Raw genomic sequence first — 24,497 nt, forward strand, 5'->3', positions numbered from 1 at the left:
TTTTTTACGCAATACTCCAAACACAATGACTGGATTTAGGTTTGTGCCCAGAGCGTGGTGAATATTCATAGTTCCTTTTGAAGCTAACATGAGTGGTAGGTGCAGAATGCTTTTCCACCACTATTTTTTCCCTATGGCTACAGGTTGTCATCAGCATCAACCTCAGTACTACAGGCCACAACATTTCATAAGGACCAATGCTTCCCTTAGGAATCAAACCAAATTACAGTAGGAACTGTACCAGATGATTGCTGCATCCCTACAACTACAGTAACTGCTATTTTCCTAGGCTGTCCCAGAGCGTGACATTTTTCAGTCTTGCTGAGAAGTTTGTGCTCTGCTGGGTGAAGTTCACTGAAAAACAGGGAATTCTTCTAACAGGAAGTTTTCTCTTCTCTTACAATGCAGGAGAAAATGTAATGATTCCCATTAAGAGCTTCACAAAGGGCTCTCATTTGGGAGGGGTCAGGATTTTCAAACCCTTCCTCAACCCGAAAGAAATGGGAAAGGATTTGCCCTGCTCTTATTTTCACAACCCCTGATTCTGATTCTATTCCTATAAGGCCAGCAAGACATAGGAATTCAGGTAGGATTTCTGTAGTTTGTATTTCTAAACTAAATGTATTTCACATTGACAGTGTAAATGGGCAAGAGACATCCTAATTTTTCTGGGTGAAAAAGGTACAGAAGTGAAACATGCCCTTCAAATACCTCATCCCTTCCTCACACACAAATCCTGAAATCACAGTGATTCCACAATGATCCCACAGTCACCATCAGCTGCCTTTCCCCCATGGCAGAGCCACTACTGACCTCCTGGACATCCCAGTGCTGGTTGCTGCTGTCTGTCTCCTTTGTACAGTTTTGAGGGATAACCTTCCCATGTCTGACATCAAAGCAAAGCAGCGGAGCAGAACCAAGCCGGATTTCCTTCACGCTGTTATATTCAAAGTGCTGGAAAAGGGAGGGTTTGTTTGAAAAGTGACGGATGGACATCCCAGTTCATTTTTAAATGCTAATTCTAAAGACAATTTCCTGTACATGTTTGTTAAGATGCAACCCAAACATGAGTGACGGAGACCCAACAGCCTTGACCCTTCAAAGCAGTCCTCCCTGCTAGCTAATTCTGGCATAACTATTTACCTAAGAAAGGGCTTTGTGAACTATGATTATGTATAACGTAAACCCACCCTGTCATAAAATTTTCCAGTTAAATAAACATTTGAACAGAAGGGTGTTTCTCACAGTGTCTTCACACACTGCAGTTTGAAATGTGCCTGCAGCTTATCCTGAGCTCAGAGTGAGCAGCAAAACTCGCGTGGGACTTGGAGTAAATATCTGCAGCCAGTCTGTATTGGTTTGGCTTCTCTTATTGCATGAATTTGCTAGACTAATGCTAGATTGGGAGTCTACATTAATTTACCTCCTGCCTTAGACTGCAGTTTAGGCATTAATCTTCAGATTGAGTCACTAATGGGGAAACTCATCCCCAATATTCTGGAACTGTTACATATTTTTTGCTCACAGGCTTTCTGTTCCCCAGACACTACCAAATATACTAAACAAATGAGCACTTAATGATGTCTTCTGGAGCAAAGTGTGGGTATCTGCCTCAGTGACAGGTGGGACATTGGCATTTTTCAAGTGGCACTCTGCTGTAGAAGAGTGGGCATCGTTGCCTTAGCACGTGCCTAATTTTGAACACACCAGTATTTCCACTAGTGTCAACCCAGCCACTCACATGTTGGAGTGCCTGTCTTCTGCATGGCTCCCTAGATCTGACACAGTGCCGATGTACTCAAAGTATGCATTACCTGGGTGAGGCTGTCACTGCAAGGGGAGAGTTCAATAGAGCCTTCTGCAGTGGCTCTTCCAGGTCTGTAATCTGCACAGAAGCCAACACCAGTACTGTAAAGCTGTAAGTAAAGGTTATACTGAAATAAATCACAATTGGATACAAACAAAATATCCTTCAGCTAACAGTTTTGTGATTGTATCCCTTTATGAGATATGATTTTGTTCATAAATCAGGCACTATATATTTCTTTCAGACTTGATCTTGCATATTGGTCTTGCAAACTGATGCAATATAAAAGGCAGAGTTTCACCAAGGGTCAGTGTTACCCATTGAGTTTTGTTTAAATTAGAGATCCACTTCTGGGTTTAACTATTATGATAATTAAAAGAAAGCTATCAAAATTTTTATGCTGGTGGAAAATTGCACTTCAACTGGACACTGTAGTCAGAAAAAACACAAGATATTCCAGAAGAAAAGAAACATGTGACAATTCCTGTGATCCACACTCAGTTCTTACACTTTCTTAAGTTACTTTGAAAATAAAGAGCAGATAAAACAGTAAAACGATACAGTAAAATCTGGCTACAGATAGCAGAGTGTGAATTAATTGGTAGACCTTGTTGCCTTGTTGGGGGAAACTCCCTTCCAGTAAGGCTGCTGGGAATAAATTCATATTTAATGAATTATAATTATCAACTCTGTGTTTAAAAAAACCTCCAGACATTAAGAATATTTTGTCCTGTACACAGTCAGCCAGGGAACTGCTGTTACTATCACTTCTGTCCTTGGGGAAGGGCAGGACTGAAGAAATGCTTTTTTCTCTTTGTGCACGTGGGTCAGCACAGAGATATCTCAGCTACTGTTGGTGTTGCCATCTGCATGAGGCAACACAGTTCTTTTCCTTTACTAATGGCACCTGAAGAACCTAAGGTTAGGATCCTCTGAGCTGTGACACTGAACTGAGTCAGACACTCTGGGTTCAGTTCCCGGCTGGTTTTCAACATTTATGTGAGAATTTGGGCCAGTTCTTTGTCTCTTTTTCTTTCTCCCCCCACCCTGGCTGCATTGCCTGTTTGGACCAAGTACTCAGGACATGGAAGTGACACTGAACAATGCAAAAAAAAAGATCATTCCTTATAGTGTGTTTTTTCTTACCTTGCCAGAGAATCTTGGTGTGTCTCCAAGTTGGGAGAGTTCAGGGTACACATTTGATACAAACCACTGGAAATTTCTACATCCCAGTCTCTTCTGTAGCTGAAGGCGCTCGGTGCAGTCTGGCTTCTCTGCCTTTATGGGGAAAGGGAGAAAGCATAAGGGCAACAAGCTTACTAGTGTATTTGTGTTAGAGATGCTAGGAGTGGAAATGACTTCACAGGAATTATTTCTACCACCTTTTCTATCCTGAATATTATAATTATTGATATGTATCTCTTATGAGTATGCAAAGGGGGAGGTTCAGCTATAGCCTTCCTCAAAATTTGTGCTAAAACAGACAAAGTCTGGCATTATGACAGCAGTGTTTCGGAAGCAGCATACATTGTGAAAATAAGTATTTCCTCTAAAAATGATTATTATACTGCAAGATAAGTCAGTCTTTGTCGTATTTTTATTTTAAAAAGTCAGGACCAAGTTGGATATTTGTTGCACTGAAATTCAGTGGGATTGTATTAGATTGCCGTTTAGTACAGAATTTTTCCTGCTGATAAAAACTCAATTTCCTGGCCTTTAACAGCCCAGTTACTGTCAGTCCTCTATGATCAGAGGGAATACGTGGTGACAGAATTTAGCCCAAAATATAGTCTATTACCTATTATCTGTCTATTATCTGACAGTTACTAAATCTAATGAACAAAGGTGTTTTACAGCTATAAATGCATAAAACTTTTCCTATGATTTCTCTGTTTTCTTGAATTATAAAGACACAATATCAACTTTCAACTTTCCGGGTAGCAACTCTGTTATGAAAAAAGACAAATGCCTTCAACCCTTGGTGCAGCTACAGGCATCTGCACTGCAAAGGACTGACAGTCTGAATATTTGAGGGTATTTAGCACTAATGATGACTAACAGGGTTCTCAACACTTCTAAGCACTTACGTGTCTAATTCTTCAGTTTCAAAACCACACAAAACACTTTTCTAAATCTCTCAGTGCCCAAATATTAAAAACATCTAACAACCCTTAAAACTCTCCTCTCTCTTGCCAGCAGTAGATCTCCCCCTTCATGTTTCTACTTTTTAAAAATGCAGTTTGGGATGAGATTCCAGGAAACTGGTCTGGATTTCTTCGTCAAAAATTAAGATTGGCAACATAAGCAGAGAATTGTCTGTAAATAACTTTTTCTCAGACCAGCTATTTCTCTATATCCATAAGAAAGAAAGAAAAGGACTTTGCAGCATGGAAAACACTGACAAATGAAGGGCTTTGGAGATCAAAGGTTGACATATCAGTCTCTAAAGGCAGGGATCAATCATTCCATGTGGCACTGTTTGCCAGCCCTTGTAAACTCCACAGGCAAAGCTCAACAGTTGCAGTATGTTAAAGAGAACCTCAGACTTCAGTGTCAGTCTTAGATTCAATAACCATAACAACAAAGTTTAGCAATTCTGCACCACACAAACCTGTCCTCTAGAGGTTTTCCTGGAAAAGGGGAAGAGAGAATTAAAATGCTTCCCCTAAAAAGAGATGTTTCTCATGAGACTCTGCTTTGGCTGAAGAAGGCAATGGCAGTAAATCTCATTTTGTCACACTAGTTACAGTCTGCATCTGATATCAAATAAATGGTGTAAATAATGTAAAGAAAGTCATTAGGTACTGTAAACCAACCTTAAAGGAAACTGCTTGTAAATTAAATATGCAAACCACCCAAGAAGAGCAAAAGAGGTGGTGGCTGAAGTAGAAGAGAGCTGGGAAGGGCCTCATTCATCTGTTTAATGCTCACACCATGGGCATCCTATGCAAGACGTGATTCAGACCATAAACCAAGAAGGGTATAAAGCCACCTAAATGGGGGTCACTCGTTGTTTTCTGCCATGAGCAGTGGTGGTGGGGACGGCTCACAGAGAATTCGATAGTGGCCCATAGGTGGCTCTGCTCACCCTCTCAGCGCCATAAATCCCCCCAGGGCCCTTTGCAGCTGAGTGGCAATAATGTCCTTGCTTGCTTGTGCCTTTTGAATAACATCCCGCTGCACTGACAGGCTGAAAACATCGGCTGTGAAAGAAAGGAACACACAGAAAGGGCCATTTATGTTACGGTATGCTGCACACAGAGATCATTAAATTGATCATTTGAGGGAGCATCATATTCAGAAGTACTGGAACTATTCTGGCTAGAATAAACTCAGGCAAAAGGTCATGCTGCTTATAGCTAGCAAATTGTATCATTGGTGACTGTACTTTTTAGTAGAGAAAATTGCTTCTGAGCTGACAAGGAAAACCTTCAGGGAATTATTAAATTATTTAAAAACCTCACTACCCATTTTAAAAGGCTTGGTCTAGTGGCTATAACCCTTTGTGAGTCAATTGACAGGCTCCTGGCCAGTGGAGTTCAAACCTGTAACACAGACAAGCAGGTAGGATCTTTTAAAATGATGTGAAAATAGAGTAAAAAGGGAAACACAATAGTCTCAGACTCTACAATTAGCAGGCTGACTGGAGAGAGAGGCAGATCCACTGGTGGAACATAAGAAGGTCAGACTAGGTGACAAGAGAGAAGTCATACCAATATACAGCCCTCTTCCTCTCCCCACCATAATGCAGCTCCTGCTGGATTTGGCTTTCTTGGGTGATGGCCAGCCCTGAATGACTGAGGCGTGCAGGACTGAGGCATTACTGGAGCCAATGGTGCTCACCAGTGCGGATGAGCTCATTAAAGCCATCAGAACTGGTGGCAGCCGTAGCGATCGAGCCCTTGTTGAGTTTGTGATCTCGAGGAGTGTGAGCCTGGTGAGGAGCAAAGTCAAGACCCTGAACTTTGCAAGAGCAAACTTCCAGCTGTTTAAGGAGCTGGTGAAGGAGATCCCCTGGGAAACTGTCCTTAAGGGCAGATGTGCTGACCAGAGCTGGCAGCTCTTTAGAGCTACTTTTCTTACAGTGCAAGAACTCTCTATCCCAGTGTGTAGGAAATTGAGCAAGGCAGGCCAGAAACTGGCATGGCTGAGCAAGGATCTGCTCCTCAAACTGACCAGTAAGAAAGAAATGCACAGACAGTGAAAGCAGGGACAGGTGACCTGAGCAAAGTACAGGGATATGGTTCGAATGTGTAGGGATAGGGTCAGGAAAGCCAAGGCAAAGCTGGAACAGGACTTAGCAAGGGACATGAAGAATCACAAGAAGGGATTCTATAAGTACATAGCTCAGAAAAGAAAGGACAAGGAGAGTGTACCCCCACTCCCCACCAATGACCAAGAGTGAACTGGTGGTGACTGATATGGAGAAGGCTGAGGTACTCAATCAGTTGTATTCCTCAGTCTTTGCTGGCAGTCAGGCTCTCTGTTCTCTCAAGACCCTGATCCTCTGAGTGAGTGGGGAGGGGGAATGAAGTCACTCCCTCTATAAGGATCTTCCCTTACAGGAAGCTGGGGATCACATGATGAAACTGAATAGAAGTGAAGGCTTCAGGGAGAATTTAGAGCAGCCTTCCAGTACCTAAAGGGGGCCTATAAAAAGGAGTAGTGGTTTTAAACTGAAAGAGAGCGGGTCTAGATTAGTTATTAGGAAGAAATTCTTTACTCAGAGGGTGATAAGGCACTGGAACAGGTTGCCCAGAGAAGCTGTGGATGCCCCATCCCTGGAAGTGTTCCCAGGCTGGATGGGGTTCTGACAACCTGATCTACTGAATGGCATCCTTGACCATGGCAGGGGAGTTGGAATTAGATGATCTTTAAGGTCCCTTCCAACCCAAACCATTCCCTGATTCCGTGATTCTATGAAATGCAGGAGTAAATATGAATGAGAAACTTTGCAGAGCACCTACCCATGCTCTGCCTAAATGCTTTTAGTCAATCTTTTTCTCCTTAAAAGCACAGCATTGGTAAATGAACAGGAAGATGAATGATACACTTTCATTCAAAACTGCTCACAAGGTTGTCCACTGCTTTGTAGGAAGGATATGATTACAAGAAAAGGTACTGGAGCCAGAGAATTCCTGAGAACTGCAGCAACATTATTAACAACATTAACTACACCAAGAACATTCCTCACAGCTGCAAGACTCCCAATAAACAAACATCCACTGGTTTGTAATACAAGGAATATACAGTTCTTGACCACCCCTGTACTGTACAGTGGCTTAAAAAACAAGTGTGGCTGTTCTGTAGTTATTGGATTGTGTGTAACCTGCAGATGGTTCAAGTGTAGTTGCATGCCAGGACTATACCACACACCTGCCTGCAAGCCTGTCCTAGCTTACAGGTGGCTGGGAATCCAAATTCCTGGAGGAATGTCTAATCAGATGTCTGTGCAATGCTTCTAATGAAAACATAACTTGTAAATAGGGGTGTGTTGATATCTGACTTTCTCAGTTCAGTTACTTCTGGATATGTCAGTTCAGGAAAAACCACACCTTTATTGTCACTAGACCACTCAGATATGTTCCCTTCCAGTAGGAGAGACACTACAATTTGCCACATGCCTGTGAATAATACTGAATACTCTCAGGAGCCATATGAGGAATTCCTTCAGTAACAAAAATGACACTCTAGGAGGGTCCTTTGAGCACACAGTGCTGCAAGCTCCCACTTCAGATGCACCACAACCCTCTATGTACTATCAGTGAAGAAGCAAACCACAGATTGTTGGGGAAGCTGAAGAAGGAGTCATTTGGAGAAGAGGTTACACTCCACAAAGTTTGATAACTTCTGCACAAGGCTGAACTTAGGCGCAAGTTTCTCCCTCTCCTTCCTGATCTGACAGCTTTTTCATTGGAAGGTTTAATAAAAAGACTATCCCCTGCACCTGACTGCATAGAGACACCCCCATTCCTATTCCATTCCCTTCACCTATCTCAACACAAACCTCAGAAACCTCTACAGATGTCTTTACCTTGCTGATTAAGAAAGCCACTGTGTCATGCTTGTAGAAGTTCTCTTTAAATGAGCCCAGCCAGGTCTCTGCTATTCGGATTTTGTTCCTCACAATGGCCTCTTCATAGGAGAAAGCACGGGGGAAGTGATTTCGATAGACATGCCCCACTCGGGAGCATGGGATAATTTCTACAGAGCCACCACAGAGCCAGGTCTGAAACACAGGTGAAAGCACAAAAAGAGATTACCTTATTTAGATTACTTTTATCTGAAATGGAGAAGCTCCTTTACTCTAGACTCTGCCTCAGGAAATCCTGGAAAGAGCAGGAGCATTATTATATGCTTCTTCATACATTGCTCCCCACACTCACAGAGAAGATACTTGGCACCCAGACCTCTGATTTGACCCAGTATGGCTATTTATATGCTTTTATGTTTTTCTTTGCACAAACAGTACAGAGTAGTGAACAGATCTGGGTGCACACCTTCTCTTGTCTGCGACATTAAAGACACTATGCCCTTTGTGCCTGCAATTTTCATTGGTTTTTAGTATCAGTTACTCTTTGTATTCAGGAAAAATCAATGCAGAGGATTTAATATAAATGATTTTCTATTAAAACTACAGGTTGGCAAAGAAATAAAGCTACTCTCCCTTTGGTGTATGTTAACATGCCAGAATAGAAGAGGCAGCTTTCAGAGGGTGCCAAAAGCAATGACTCAGGCCTCAGGCAGATAGTGATAGCCAGCAAAGCTTCCTTCTCCTGACATAATGCTCCTAACTCACAGCAGCTGCATGTTCTTGTATAGTCCTAACAGGCTGTGGAGCATGGGGATAGATTTCTGCAGGGAAGGTTGTAGTCTCCATAACCCAACATGTTCTGTACTTTTTTTACAAATATCTTCTTGCCTTTCACTCAGGTTCCTTAACATTGCAATAGTTATCACAGCTTGATGTTTTAATTAAGATCCTTACCCTAATAGATAGTTCCAGGTTTTCTGCTCCCCACATGGTCATGTCAGAATCATAAGCTCCAGTATTTTGGAAGTAATGTCGATCCATGGCCACCACTGCACCAGCTACCGCAGGACTCCTGGGTAGCAAAGTTTGGAAGTGAACACCTTGAGTTTTGGATAAGGGTTTACGCAAAGCATGAAAATTCCACCATTTCCATATTAATTCCAAAATTATTGAATACTGCTCCATATATGCTTGGATTAATTGATTATCTAACCAAAATAAAGAACAACTGGAGCGTTATTCTAGGATTTGCTTGGGGAAGGGAGCTAAGAGCTGAATTATCAAATAAGACTCAGAACAGTGGGGAACATTGCACACACGTACCTCCAAAACAAGAGACAAAGAGATAATGATTAAGACATCGCTTTTAACTCTGTATGACCCGTCTTCTGCTTTCCCTACAAACCTCCACACCTTGTCTGGTTAGGTTGTACACTAGTTGTGTCGATGTGTGGAAAGTATTTGTCACATTGAAAGCATGACTCCAATCTAGTTAGAATGATTACTAAAGGCCAAAACAAACAGCACAAACAAAAAAGCTCCCTTCAGAATTATTAACTGAGCATGTGCAAGTAAACCACACCTCTCTCCTGTTAGCTGGAAGATGACCCAGGATGACCCAAACTGTACAGTTTTGCTGCTGAGCTCAGCAAGGCACATTGTCTGATGGACTGTTACCTGATAGGGCTGATGGGAGACTGTCGTACCTTCTCTTCATGCTCTGGCACTGCTTCCCAATGAAAATCTAATTTCCAGTCAAAAACACCTCGATGCAGGCCCACAGAGTGATAGTATTGAAAAGTCTTCCAGTCTATGACATCTATGACAGGGGAAACGACACTGTTTCTGAAAAAGACAATACAATTTATTTCCAAAACCAAAGCATAAATTAAGTTCATTACTCTGTTAGTAAACATTAGCTCTCCTCTTTAACACTGTCAAGCACAAGCACTCCTCTAAATGCTGAGTGCCCTTAGTTTCTTTTTTAGAAGCTCAGGTGCTCAGCACATGGGAATACTGAGCATGCAGTGAGGAATTTACAGATCAATAATTTACTGATACCCTGTACCTTGAATTGTTATTTAAAGCTATCCAGGATTTTGTTCTGAGTTAACCATCAGAATTCTTACAAAGCTATTTCACATGGAGGCCCCAATCTCTGGTGCTACAGGCTCTGCATGGATGCAAAGTTTATAGCAGAAGATGGTTTTGGTCTCACACACTTTACCATCCTTTGATTTTCCTGTAGATATTGCACACACTTAATGAGTTTGTCACTTCAGGCCAATGAAGAGTGCACGTATTCTTAGTTTGTTCTGATGGCTGCTTTGAAAAAACATTTATTATTGAGTTCATAAGCCAGTGTCTGTATTTTATCGCAATCTTAGAATGCTCTTGCAAATGCACTGTCAGAGTGTGGAATCTACCTTTAAGAGCAAGAACAGGGCCATTACATGGTAAGTGGCAATCCTTGAATTCATTTCTAACCTCAGTTAAATCTGGATTAGTCTGAGAAGAGGTACTAGACATTTCCCTATGGCAAAGAAGTCACAGTATTTCAGAGTGTACTTGCACATCATCTTGGAATTAACTGGTAGTTCAGAACAGTCTTCAGTGTTCCTTGTTTTCAGGTCAAAGATATATCACATTTGGAAATTTTCAGAGTATGAATGAAATGGTATGAAGGACTGCAGGGAAAAAGTGTTGAAGAATAATATTATCCATTTCTTCTCTGTTATGCTAAAAGGATAGTCTCTGGTCTCAGTGCAAAGACTTGTCTACAGACAAAAGTTCCTCTGGAGAAAAATCAGTAATATTTAAGAGGGATTAAAGTACACTGGAAAAATTATTCTTGTTCTAGAGTAGGAATATCCATGTAGGAAATTATTCTGGTGTAGTTATTTCCCTAGGAAATAATTTCCTGTTAAAAAAGAGAGAAAAATGAAATGGTCAATTTGGGGGAAAAATGTAGATGTTTTTATCTCCTCTTTTAAGACATATATGTTGGTCAGAAATCACAAGGAGATAAATTCATTTGAAACATAATACTGTCAGTGAAGAAAGGACATCTCAGAAGTCTCCAGTGCAGTGAGACATTTGTACTTTTCCACGGCAGAGGCCAGAACCAGCTGAGGAAGATGGTAGCTCTGAGTGATGTTAATGTAATCTTGACATATCTTCTCTGCCTCTACAATCACTAGAATAATGTTTTTTCAGTATCAGAGTGGGGGGAAACTCCCAACTTTGTTTTTTCACAGTTGACATTTCCTGTAGAGGATTTTAGAAGCCCATGGAGAAACAGACTACTGCTTGCCAGTGATTAGTACAAAGATGAACCATGCAGAGGATTGCTTTAAAATGACTCAGTTTTGTTTCCTAATAAGAGCAGATTGTCCTATGATGAGCTTAAGCCAGGAAGATTTAAAATAGAAAAGTGATTTTATTTCTCTGCGCAGGTGTAAAACCATCCTTTATAATATGCAGTAATAGGCACTCTTAGAAACAAGCATCTGGTTTATAAACAGGTGAGAAAATTTTATGGTCACATGCAGCATTTGTAGGCACATACGTTAAGGCAGTGAGTTCCTGGCATCCTGTCACAGGACTCAAGAAGAAAGGGAAAGAAGTGATACTAAAAATAATACAGCTGATATCCTTCCCTGATTCTCCTAATGATGTCCCTGTGATACAGTTTTGTACCCATGACAGGAGAAACAACCCAGCTCTCAAGCCAGCAGGGGCCTTTCTAATGAAAGCTTTACTCACTAATGTCATAGGTTAGCAAGCATAGTCCCGGAAGGGACGTCCTTGCTAAGGGGTGCTTACAGTTTCCTCTGGGAACTGATAGAACCTATCAGCTGGCCAGTTTGAATATGGACAATTCTCTAAGCCACTTAAAGTTGTGACCACCTCTGTGATCCACATTTAGGAATAGGCAAACTCCCCCTCCAAGCTCTCTCTCGTTTCCGGCGCTGGGACAGGCGGCTGCAGGCCCCGTGTGGGGGCCAGCGGGCCCGGCCAGGCCCTGCTTGGGCCAGGCCGGGCCGGGCCACGGCCATCCTGAAGCCATGGACCTGTTCCAGCCGTGGAACCCCCCCCCCACTGCCTTGCCGTGGGCAGCCGGAGCGGCTCGGCTCTCCCCCCTCTCCACTGCGATAAGAAAAATTCAACATTCCAGCTGCAAAGCTGCAAGGCCGAGGTGAGATTAACCCTTTTACTGCTGTGAAGAGCTGAAAACCTGAGGGAAGAGACACAGGAGATGCTTAAAGCTGAAAGTCTGTTGTGAAGCTATGATATATCAGAGTATCCTGTTGTAATTCCATGAAGATATGGGGGGTGGAGTGTTCAGCTCGTAAGCAAAAGCACCTGCACTGAGATAGGCAGATGCTGACGCAGCTGTAATTTCATGAGAAGTTTGGACAGGGAGAGATGAACCAGATGAGGACTTTTGCTCCAAACGGGAAAGGAGAAAACCTCAGTCCCTAGAGATGGACCAGATGAGGACTTTTGCTCCAAACGGGAAAGGAGAAACCTCAGTTCCTAGAGACGCTCCCAGAGATAGTCCTAACAATGAAGATGAGGAAGACCCTTTGCTCCCAGGGAAGGAGAAGGGCCTCTGTTTTTGTTTCTGAACGGCTCAACCTTAAAACTGTACACCAAAGAACTTCAAGAGTGGACCCTCGAACGCAGGAAAACCAATTGCTATCTGTGTGTGACCTTGAACAAGCTGCAAGTCGGGGGAAGGGACTCACATGCAGGCAGAGAGACTCCTCTTCCTAAATGGACTGAACAATATTTGGAAGTGGGCGGCTGTCTCGTTGTGATACTGTTTTCATAGCATGAGCAAGAAGAGACTTCTCTTTCTAAATGGACTAAACAAGGTTATTATGGCAGTGGTAAACAGACTGAACATCTTAAGGGTTGTCTTTTCACATTGTCAGTGGGAGAAGGGAGGAAGGTGGGGGGAGGAGGAGAGTTCTGAAGGTGGTATATATTTTTTTTCCTTCTTTTAGGTCTGTTAATAAACTTCTTTATATTCTTTCAAGTTTGGTGCCTGCTCTGCATTTCTCCTAATTCTTATCTCACAGAAGATAAACAGTAATGAGTATTTTAGACCAAACCACTACAACTAACAGCCTGCAAAGGAAACTACCTGCTTCTAAAAGTTACTAAGGGTAGTGTCCTGCTGGACTTACACAAACAGGAATTTCTTTTCTTTGATATGCTGGGAAAAATCCATCTAACAAGTTAAATGGATTTTGAATGACTAAACTTCAAAAATGAAAAGTTACTGTAACAGTAATTTCTAGAACCTGCTGCATTCTCCAGTGTACGAGTATCTGACAAGTGCCTGCTTGGGAGCGTGGATGCAGTTGCATAGTTCCCACCTCAGTTTGCTGCTGTTTGCTGAAACCCATACTACTGGTTCATCCATTCTCATTCAGACAGCACTGAGGACTTAATGACTGCAGGGTAGTTTATTTTACGACTTCAGAGTCAAGAGGGAAGTATCAGGAGGGCATATTTGAGCAGAAGCCAGAAGCAATGTAGACTAAACCACTGAAAAGACCTTGACCATGCAGATTAGACCACTTGAATTGATCCTGGATAGTTCAGACAGAGACAGTGCAAATACAGACACACACAGATATATTCTGGATCAGATGATCCAAACATTTCAGACTCTCCTACATTTTCACATCATTGCAGCCATTTAAAACCTGTCTTTTTTTTTGGAATCCACCTGAAATTTGTTGCTGCTATAAGACTCCAAACTCCAATGGTCCTTCTGGCATCAGTGCAATTGCTCACAAGAATAGGCACCACAGTAGTAGTTCTAGTGTTTGGGCATTGATTCTTCAAGATTCCAATTCAAGAAATATACCAGTAAGGACATAATGGATTCTGATAGCTTGGACACCAAGGAATTATCCAGACTATCTGCAAATCATGACATAGAAAATCACAGTGCTTAAGACAGCTGAAAATAACTCGCATGGTAGGTCACGTTCTATCCTGGCTAAATTCAACCATAAACCAGAACAAACTAAAATCTGATCTCCTTCCCCACAAAATTATACAGCAAAACCTGATAACTGTGTTTTAGAGCTAGTTACCCAGTAGCTTTTTCAGAATGCCAAGATTAACAGTTTTCAAGAGTATGTCTGTAAGAGTAATACTAGACCTTCACCTAGTGTAAGTGTAGTATAGTCACAATGTAGCTCTGCTGAAACCAATAGAAACACACCTTCTTAAAACTAGGTATTGGGAGTGTCTTTCTGATCTGAAATAGAGGAATTTAGTAACTTGATGTTGTATGAAAATTGGTCAATATTCAATTTTAATCCTAATCAAGTATTGCTTTACCCATGTTTTGGTTAGTATGATTTAAAAAACTAAAATAGCTGTTTTCTGCATATTTAGTGATGGTTTGATATTAGCATGGTTCTAAATGCAAATTTGCAGTAGATGGTAATTGGAAGATGTTCTTAGCTATTCTTGTTTTTAACTGGGTAACTGGCAGACAGCAGCTTCTCGGCACTTTGAAATGAAACGCACACAGACAAACTACTTCTAATTTTACTCTGTGGAGTCTGAGGAAAGGGAGAAACAGGAAATTCAAATACAACTAGCAGCAAGGCTTTGAACTGTTTGACTAATCTGTAAATATTTCAAATGTTTGGAACTCACTCAAACTACAAAAGGTCACAATTCCATGAACAAGAGCAACCCAAACAAGAACGATTTCCTGGTTTGGGATTTCTTGACCAAATACAATTGCAAATGAAATGTCTTCCCATGACCCATTACAGTCAGCATGGACATTATGTTCTTTTCTAATTTTAAACTAAGTAACATGGGGAGAGGAAGATTTAATTAATGTATCTGTTTTGAAGTTTTGGATACACTTTTTTTGAAAGTGCTTCTGTATTGATTTATACTTTCTTTTGCTGGGAAGGGAACAGATTTTAACCAGTTTAAATCCTCCTTTAAATAAGGAGGAAAAAAGCCAAACCAAAACCTCAAACATTAAAATTATGTATATTCCTCAACCTATTTCAGGGTGCATCACAGCTTGCAAAAATTAAGTAGCTAAGAAATCCAGGCAGTACAGGTTCTCTGTTTCTGCACACGGTCAAAACTTCAGTGAGTAACTGAGGACCCAAGCTGGTTCCACAAGATGCTGCATTTCCACTGAGAGCACCTTGCTGGCTAACTGAAGTCTTAGAAATACAGGCCACTTGAAATTAGATAGGGTTAATAAGAAGATAAAATGCAGCGACAGGGAATGGCAAAGCTAAGTTATAAAGGATTACTTAAATGCTACCTTACAGACCAACTCCAGACTAACTTAGGGCATAGAAATAGTTTACTTGAATGGATGGACTATTCATATGCTAAGCACTAAGCAAATCTCTGCAAAGCAGAGTGCTAATGGAATGCTTTGGGAATGCTTTATTAAAAAAAATTTTTTTTGAACCTGCCTTTTTTGCTAAAATATTAAAATTTGTATGTGGAGCAGTAAAATCTGTAGAGGTAACCAAGGCCTTTTAATCCTGGACACACAGGACACTGAGCCATGAATTATGCCTAAATCTTCATTGCTCCTGTGTTTAGCAGTAATATTTGCCTTTGGCTTTAGACTCTCATCTTTATTTTCTTTAGCTCAACTTTTTTAAAATAGGTCACCTTCTGATCCTGATCAACTGTGAAAGATTGTAAAGAGATGGCTTATCTTCCCATAACCTACCATTAAATGCAGAACATTTACTGAATTTGAAATGAGTGTTATTGACAAATGGGGGATATAAAAGGATTGAGCAAACACAGAAATCCCAGGAAGCAGGCTGTTACATGTGAAATGTATGGAAGGCTTTCAAAACAGGGAGAGCAGCCTGGAATTGCACGTGGGCTCTGAATGGATAACATCATGCTTTCTCAAGCCTGTGAGAAGCTAGAAAACAGATGGCTTATGTATTTGGTAGCTCAAAAAGCTGGGATATGGGCCACTGAAAAGTGGGGAATCAGAATAAAAGAGATGAAGAAGCTGTTCATCTTTAGTGCAAAATATTTCCCTTCTCTCTTGGGTATTACCATAAAATCAGAACCACACAGAAAAATTTCTGGACAGCAGAACTCTTTCTATACCTGTATCTACAAGCAGAGGCTTCCATTTGTTCCTGATGGGAGCACACAGATGATGAAACACCTTTCCACTGCTATGCTAATTTCTTATTCTGTTTATCAGCATTTTCATTAAAGATGAGTGACCTTAAATCACAGGGCTAAGTAGAGACACTTTGAATTTTAGAAACCAGAGAATCTTTTTTAGATAATATCACAGGCTTCTGTTTCCTAATCTAATATTTGAACTGTGGTATAGGGAGTGCTCCAGCACAGAGGGAAACAGCCCTTGCAATAAGGAGCAGGGGAAAGGTCCTAAGGGCCAGCTACCCCTTTAAAAACCACCCCTCTGTCCATAGTTATGGTGCCCAGGCCTCTTCTAGAGGTGGAATTCCTTGTCAAGGATATAATCAAGGTTCATTTTGCTTTCATGCAGTATTTTCAGGAAATATGTTTTGGATTTTTTTTTTTTTAATCACCCTGCTTCAGCACAGTGACCACTGTTTTTAGATCAAAGGAGTCACATTTTTTAAGGCTTCATGGCACAGTTCGTTATATGCCCCCTCTGCCTTTCACTGCCTTTGGACAGAATACAAAATAGCAGCTCTGCACTCTCCTGGAAACAGCAAACCCTTCCAAAGATGACCATAATAATGGCAGAGCTGCATTGTTATCCACCATGCTACTCACCTGGGATTGGCCTGGAACACAAACAGGTGTCAAATGAAATGATCTGTGGGGCATCTCAAGTAGTTTGCTAATATTGTCCAGGTACCTACGGTATTCATCCTTGAATAATCAAAATGTCAAGGAATGCTTTAGAAACCACTGAACCATTCTCTAGGCAACATACTAAGCTGATGCACTGCTTTGTTAGGCATGGTTCACAGAACTAGTCCCAATCAAGGTGCTCAAAAGTGCATATCCAATGATTTTAGAATGACTTAATACTTTTTTTTCAGAAAAATAAATTTGATTGGGTTAGTGAATAAAGCCATCATGTCGGGAGATGAAATGTCATTACCTAGAACAAGTCAAATATCTGCCAAGTATTTTTGTATAAGTACTTTTATACCTGTAAAACTGGGATAATTTTTCTTGTATTTATCCTACAGTCTACTAAAAACTGGGAGTGTCTCTCTTGTTGTATGTCCAACTCACAGTGAGATCTCAGTCTGAGCAAGGATTTCTCAGCATCACTGAAAAACAGGTCACAATAATAGTGACACACTCTGATCAGGAGTCTAGAAAATTAGGCTTAATCACAAATTTCAAAGTTAAAACCAGTCTCCAGCTTCCTTAAGCCCCTGCAAATGTTTGAGCTTTGCAAGGCTGCATTTGTCCTTGCCAGCAAACAACTCACTCACTCCAGGTGATAAAGTGATTTCCCATCCTGTCTCTTCAACAAAAGTGCATAAGTTACAGCTTGATTGGTACACTAAAAAGAGGAAAGATGGATATTTCACCAGTCACTCTCAGCTTCTTTTCTCTGTGCTTTCCTCACTTGGGTAGTATTAGGGAGTGCACACGATTCAATTTAACAGCTCTTCAACTGCTAAATGAAGCCAAGTTGACTATGCTAATGCTTTACATTTCCATGGTGATCTCCAGGCAAGCATTACAAGCAATTTATGAAAAATCATGAATTAACTTCCTTATCAGGTCAGTGTTATTGTCACCATTCTTCAGCTGCAGAAAGAGGGACAGTAAGAGAAGGTGATTGCCAGGTGCCTTAGACTTTTTCTTCCCTATAGCAATGGAGGATGGCACAGGTTCTCCTCATTAGCAGTGGCAAAGCTTCCAGGGTCAGACACAGTGACTGATACAGCATACAAAAAGAGATGGCTTAGCCTATACTATTATCCAATCAGCTTTCCACCTTTGCTTCATTAATCCAATTAGACATTAGTTAATTCACTGTTAAATTCTGCTATCCTGGAGGAATGAATGAGCATATGGGCCCTAAAGGGGAAGAGAATTCCTTTCTCACCCCTGGTGACAGCGTTACAGAATCTCTGAATGATAGCAGACTGGGAAGCTTTGCATTCCCTCAGCAGGGATCATTTTTGGCAGTGAGTTTTTGACACTTGTGAAGTGGTGGGGGTCCTACCTTCTCTTTTGCTGTTGTAATTCTCCCTTCACTATAGCTCTCCTCTGAGACTTTTTGTAGCTCTTTTAATTTCAGCAATTTCAACACACTTGAATAAGGACTGGCCAATTGATACACACAGTAGTTTTGCTTGAACATCAAAAACAAGACTATAGTTCAAGGCAGAAGAATCATGAAGTATATTCATACTAAACCATCTAACTAGTCAGCAAACAAAAACCAATCTGCTTTTCCAAGGAGGACCTTTTTGAAAAGAATAGTCCTGACATTTTAGGGCAGCATTACTCTTGCTTTTAGTATTCTTAATGTTTTCATTCAAATGATGTAATAATTTCTAAAAGGTCACATTAATTCTCTTATAAGCAAACATAATAAGCCATAAAAGCAGCTTCTTCCAGTGCCTGGGAACAGCCTTTGAAGGTGTTCAGTGTGACTATTTAACAGTCTAGTAAGAGTTTAAAGATTTTTTTTTTTTATTTTACCCACTCTAGCAATTAATTTTTTCCCAAGTGACAAGTTAATGTACAAATTTTTCTTTCAGAAAAGTCCCTTTAATAAAAGATTTACTGACATGTAAGCCTAGAAACATTTAAAACATAGTGGTTTTAATCTCTTCAAAGGACTGCATAGATGAGCTCAGCTGTACATTAGAGAGCAGGCCCAAGAACCACCCTAAATATGAAATACTCAGAAATATGAATCTCTACCTTACTCTGTCACTTTGCGGTCAGTGAAAGTACCTGTGATTAGCTGGAACTGTCTAGGCTGCCCAGGAAGTCTGGGCTTTTTCTGTGGAGTATAAATGGTGGCCAAAAGGTAATGTTGGTACACAGCCAAACTGGTTTGGGAGGACAAAGCCTTTTATTCTTGGCTTCATCACTGAGACGGCTAAAAAGTAAAAACAATGGAGCCTTGCAGCAGTTTTCTCTGGTGGATGTTTGCTGATTTACAAACAAGTTGAGACTGAAACCTTTTTAATTCAGATCACCAGGAAGACTTCTTAAAGATATAACTGGAAACAAATTTTGAAATTTACACTGGGTGTAAAGTGAGCATTATCAGCTGTGAGATCTATCCTGCTTCCCACATATGAGAGTGATGCATATCGTGACAAGGTAGAAAATAAAATGAATGTGACCAGAAGCAAGAAGGTAACCAAGGAAGGATTAAAAAACTACCCAACACTTTCCAAGTACACCCCTTTCAGCTGAAATTAGCACATCCAGGGATATTTACCGGTTTCTGGAGAGCCTGTCCAGGAGGGGTTCCAGCCAGCCCTTCTGACACTCGCAGTGCGAATCCATGAAGATAAGCACATCACCGGTGGCCCGTGCAGCTCCTAGCATCCGACCTCGGATGACTCCAAGCCTCTTGTTGCTTCGGATGAGCTTCACACCATCCAGCTTAGAGATGTATTCACTCAGAGCTGACTTCAGGGGCCCTGTCAGAAACAGAACAGTCACTGAAATGTTTTAGTTTTGATTCAAGCTGTTACAGAAAAGAAACAGGTAGTAGGAGATGCTACTTCTTGCTGGTAAAATGTTTCAGGGGCATTTGTTTTAAATGGCCAACTAAGCCACATTCCAAATATTTCTACAGCAGCATAATGTCAAAGAGAAGTAGAGACTAATGGAAACTGAAATTCACAAGGTATGAAGCTATTCCTGTGGGAATCTTAATAGCCTCCTCTCCTGTTTTCAGCAAAAGGTGGATGCTCTCATCATCTCATAAAATACACAGATCAGAGTGGGATACTACAGGTGTTTGGCTTTCCCAAGCACTTTGGATTACTTTAGCAATGTGGACTTTTCCACTCTATACTTCAGCCAAAAAAGTCTGGAAATTATGACAGCAGATCTGGTCCAGTGGGAATCCTAAGATTTGCACACTGTGATCTTATTTTAAAGTAAGAAAGTTCAGAGTGGTTGTAAATGATGGGGGGGAAAATGAAACATATTTCAAAGTTGAAAGGCTACGCTGAATTCTAGGAATGGAGAGTGACACCTGGTAGCCAGCTCCAGGCTCTGCTTAGCTCGCTTCCTGAGACTCCTCTTTGCCTTCTACTCTCCTCACACACTTCCTGAAGGGGGACAGTTTCTTCCCCGAAGTTTTAGAAAAAAGAATTCACATACAGAGAAATGGGAGCTACCTTGCTGGCTGAGATCGTCGACTAGGATGATATCCTTGAGGAAGGCCTTTGGGGCCGTATCCATAATGCTGTGCACAGTTCTCAGCAGAGTAGACCAGGCTTCATCATGGAAACAGATGATGACACTAGCAGTAGGCAGACTGGAGTCATATTTTTGCTGTAGGCACCTGCGTGGGACCAAATGAGGAAGACACTGGAAACATTGGTACAAATGGCTACTTTTTCCTCAGAGCAAAGTTGCGAGCAACACCTAAACCTTCAGGGGTGGAAAGCACTTTAGGACCTCAACTCACTTCTAAGAAAAGGAAGTACCAAGGTGTCCAAAACTGGAATACGAAGTGAAAATATGGGACTGGCACTATCAAAACTAAAATACAAAAAAAGGAAAGTGTTTCTGTGTTCTGGGATAGTTTCTTTTCTGCTCTGTCTGCCTCAAAAAACAGAGCTCAAACAGAAATGGTCCAGAACGCAAAGAAAACCTAAAGATAATTAGAGCAGAGTGAGGGATAAAGCAGGTCAGTCAGCCTTCACCAATGTCCACATTTTCTCAAGTAAGAGAGAAAAGGGCAAACAAATGCAGTACCATTAAGACTAACAAATAAAATAACTCATCTGCTGTCCTGGGTTGCAGTGTATTCTATTACCATCCCCATCAGCTGTTGAAATCAGGTGGGGCAGTGTTTCCTTGCCTCCTCCCCCCAGACTATCTTTCTGTTAATTGCCCATCATTGTCCTGCTGCCTGACTCAGAGATAACTCCCTCCGGACTATCTTCTGTTAATGAGCCTAATCAACACTTTGCCTCATGACTCGTTACCCCATTGTGAGATGCTCCACCCAGAGGGAGGAACCAAGCATCCCATCGTGGATATAAGCTGAGGCTGAACACCAGAGAGACGGGCTTCCCACTGGATTTCCAGAGGACAGGAGCTACACAGCCACCACTGGACTTCCAGAGGAAGAGCAGACTGTTTCACTACAGGATCACTGCTTCAGAGGACTGCAGCCACCATTCTACCAGACTGCTACCACCACCCTGCCTAACAGGGTGTCAGGTTGTACCTTGACTCTGTCAGTTTGATAGTGTTTTCTTTTACCTTTTTTTTCTCCTTTTCTTTAATTTCCATTAAATTGTTATTCTGACTTGGTGCCTCCCACTGGTTTGTTTTCAAACTAGCACATAATTTGGCGCCCAACGTGGGGCAGCTCTGAGAGAAAGTCAGAATTACAATTTTGTGTTAACGGAAACCTATTCACCGTGGTGCTCAGCTTGTCTATGTGGGTACTGTATCTTGCTCTCTATATTTTTCCTCACATGGGGAACTACCTGCCTGTAGTATTACTCCTGTTAAAACCAGGGAATGGTATGAGAATTGCTTTAATGGTTTATTATGTCTACAGCATAATAACCTGTGAGGCGATGAATACCATTCGGAGTATATACTCAGTTTTGTTTGGCTGTCCTAGTCTGGGCTCCTATGTCTGGGATCTCCTCAACAATCGCACCCAGCCCCTGGTGGGAGGAGTAGAGAGTGGTTTCTTCCAGCCTTTCAGGCCAGGCACAGCAGTTTTTGAAAATATTGAATTCCCTCTGGATGTCAAAGACGGCATAAACTTGCTGTCAGTTCTGCTTTGTCTTCTCTGTACAGCCTGCACCATGTACACCATGCTTAGAATCAGAGCTATGGCACAGCATCCTCAGGATGAGGGAGGGAAAAAGAGCAGAGCAACAAACACCATGCCTACGCAGACTGACACAGAGGAGAAAGGAACCAAATGCAAAGCAACAGCGTCCATGTCTACGCAGACTGTCACCGAGGAGAAAGAACCCAGATGCAAGACAACAGCGTCCATGTCTACGCAGACTGACACAGAGGAGAAAGAAACCAAATGCAAAACAACAGCGTCCATGTCCACGCAGACTGACACAGAGGAGAAAGAACCCAGACACAAGACAACAGCGTCCATGTCCACGCAGACTGACACAGAGGAGAAAGAACCCAGACGCAAGAAAACAGCGTCCATGTCCACGCAGACTGACACAGAGGAGAAGGGAACCAAAAGCACTGTCAGCGTCCCCACGCAAACCATCACTGAACCAGAACAGCCTAAACCGATTGCAGTTGCCCCCGTGCAGAAGAAGAAATCAAAAAGCAAATCAGTCCGCATAGTGACTGACGAGGATGCAGCAGGACCTTCGCACCCAGCAGAAGAGGCAGAGCCAGAGATCATCACTCGGTCGCTATCCCTGGGTGAGCTGCGAGACCTGCGGAGGGAATTCACCCGCCAGACGAACGAGTCTGTCCTGACCTGGCTGCTCCGCATCTGGGACGCTGCAGCCAATGACACCATTCTGGACGGAAGTGAGGCCAGGCAACTGGGATCTCTGTCCCGGGATGTGGTCATTGACCAGGGGATCGGGAGAACCCAAGAAACCCTCAGCCTCTGGCGGCGACTGCTTACAAGTGTAAGGGACAGGTACCTTTGTAAAGAAGACCTTCAGGTGCACCAAGGAAAATGGAGCACAATGGAACAAGGTATCCGGTGCCTGAGGGAATTGGCTGTGCTGGAGATCATTTTCTCAGAAGATGAGAGATTTCCTAAGAGCCCAGATGGTGTCCAGTGCACGTCACAGATGTGGCTGAGGTTCGCACGCCTTGGACCAGAGATATACTCCCGTTACCTGGCAACACTGCAATGGAGGGAAGGCGAGGACAGGGTGGGCGTCTTGGTGAACAAACTGAGGATTTACGAGGACACCGTCACAGCCCCGTTTCGCACCCATGTCTCATCCGTGGAAACAAGTCTTTTGGCTGAGCAAGTCCGGAGCTTGATTGAAGAAGGCCATCAGAAACTGAAAAAGGAACTTAAGGAAGAGATTTACCACATCCCACCAGAACCAACAAGAGTCTCTGCCATTAGGAGCCGGCGACCCCCAACCAGGGAGAGAGGATACACCCCACGAGGTAATCTCTGGTTTTTCCTTCAGGAACATGGAGAAGACATGAGTAAGTGGGATGGAAAACCCACCTCCTCCTTAGCAGCTCGGGTACGTGAACTAAAAAGAGGGACAACTACCACAAGAAGCGCATCTAGAGTCAACATTGCTCCGGTCTCCCGCACACAGAACTCCAGACGGTACAGGAATGATAATATGACCGATCCTCTTGAAGGGACCTCAGGAACGTATTCATCGGAAGGGAGCAACATGCAACATGACCAGGAATAGAGGGGCCCTGCCTCTAGCCAGGTAGAGGAAAGGGAGAATCGGGTCTTTTGGACTGTGTGGGTCCGATGGCCTGGCACACCTGACCCACAAAGATACACGGCTTTGGTTGACACCGGTGCTCAATGTACTCTGATGCCATCAAGGTATGTGGGAGCAGAACCCATTTCTATTTCTGGGGTGACAGGAGGATCCCAGCAGCTGACTGTACTGGAAGCTGAAGTGAGTTTAACTGGGAACGAGTGGCAGAAACACCCCATCGTGACTGGCCCGGAGGCCCCGTGCATTCTCGGCATAGACTATCTCAGAAATGGATATTTCAAGGACCCAAAAGGACATCGTTGGGCTTTTGGGATAGCTGCTGTGGAGACAGAAGATATCAGACAACTGAGTACATTGCCTGGCCTCTCAGATGACCCCTCTGCCGTGGGACTGCTAAGAGTTGCAGAACAACAGGTGCCAATCGCCACAGCAACAGTGCACCGTCGGCAATACCGCACCGACAGAGACTCTGTGGTTCCCATCCATGAGATGATTCGCAAACTGGAGAGCCAGGGGGTGGTCAGCAAGGTCCATTCACCTTTCAACAGCCCTATATGGCCAGTGCGTAAGTCCAGTGGAGAATGGAGGCTGACGGTGGACTACCGTGGCCTGAATGAGGTCACGCCACCATTGAGCGCCGCTGTGCCGGACATGTTGGAACTTCAGTACGAGCTGGAGTCCAAAGCAGCGAAGTGGTATGCCACTATTGACATTGCCAATGCCTTCTTCTCCATTCCTTTGGCAGCAGAATGCAGGCCCCAGTTTGCTTTTACCTGGAAGGGTGTGCAATACACCTGGAACCGACTGCCCCAGGGGTGGAAGCACAGTCCCACCATTTGCCATGGACTGATCCAGACTGCATTGGAAAAGGGTGAGGCTCCAGAACATCTGCAATACATCGATGACATCATCGTGTGGGGAAACACAGCAAAGGAAGTGTTTGAGAAAGGAGAGAAAATCATCCAGATTCTCCTGGAAGCTGGCTTTGCCATCAAAAGGAGCAAAG

At 42.6% G+C, this 24,497-nt stretch overlaps 1 protein-coding gene across 2 annotated transcripts in view; it reads right to left on the reverse strand.

Moving 5' to 3' along the window:
* Window positions 1-24,497, reverse strand: part of GALNT15 (polypeptide N-acetylgalactosaminyltransferase 15) — a 37,572-nt gene that overhangs the window by 3,378 nt on the left and 9,697 nt on the right. For both annotated transcript variants that reach the window (XM_032108551.1, XM_032108562.1), the window contains exons 3-10: window positions 20,225-20,391; window positions 19,312-19,516; window positions 9,519-9,686; window positions 8,796-8,913; window positions 7,842-8,036; window positions 2,954-3,085; window positions 1,815-1,916; window positions 814-954 (exon numbers count right to left, since the gene is read on the reverse strand). In XM_032108551.1, the coding sequence (XP_031964442.1) occupies window positions 814-954; window positions 1,815-1,916; window positions 2,954-3,085; window positions 7,842-8,036; window positions 8,796-8,913; window positions 9,519-9,686; window positions 19,312-19,516; window positions 20,225-20,391 (1,228 nt within the window). The remainder of the gene's footprint in view (window positions 1-813; window positions 955-1,814; window positions 1,917-2,953; window positions 3,086-7,841; window positions 8,037-8,795; window positions 8,914-9,518; window positions 9,687-19,311; window positions 19,517-20,224; window positions 20,392-24,497) is intronic.

Source organism: Corvus moneduloides, chromosome 1 (assembly GCF_009650955.1).
Source record: "Corvus moneduloides isolate bCorMon1 chromosome 1, bCorMon1.pri, whole genome shotgun sequence".
Taxonomy (NCBI): domain Eukaryota; kingdom Metazoa; phylum Chordata; class Aves; order Passeriformes; family Corvidae; genus Corvus; species Corvus moneduloides.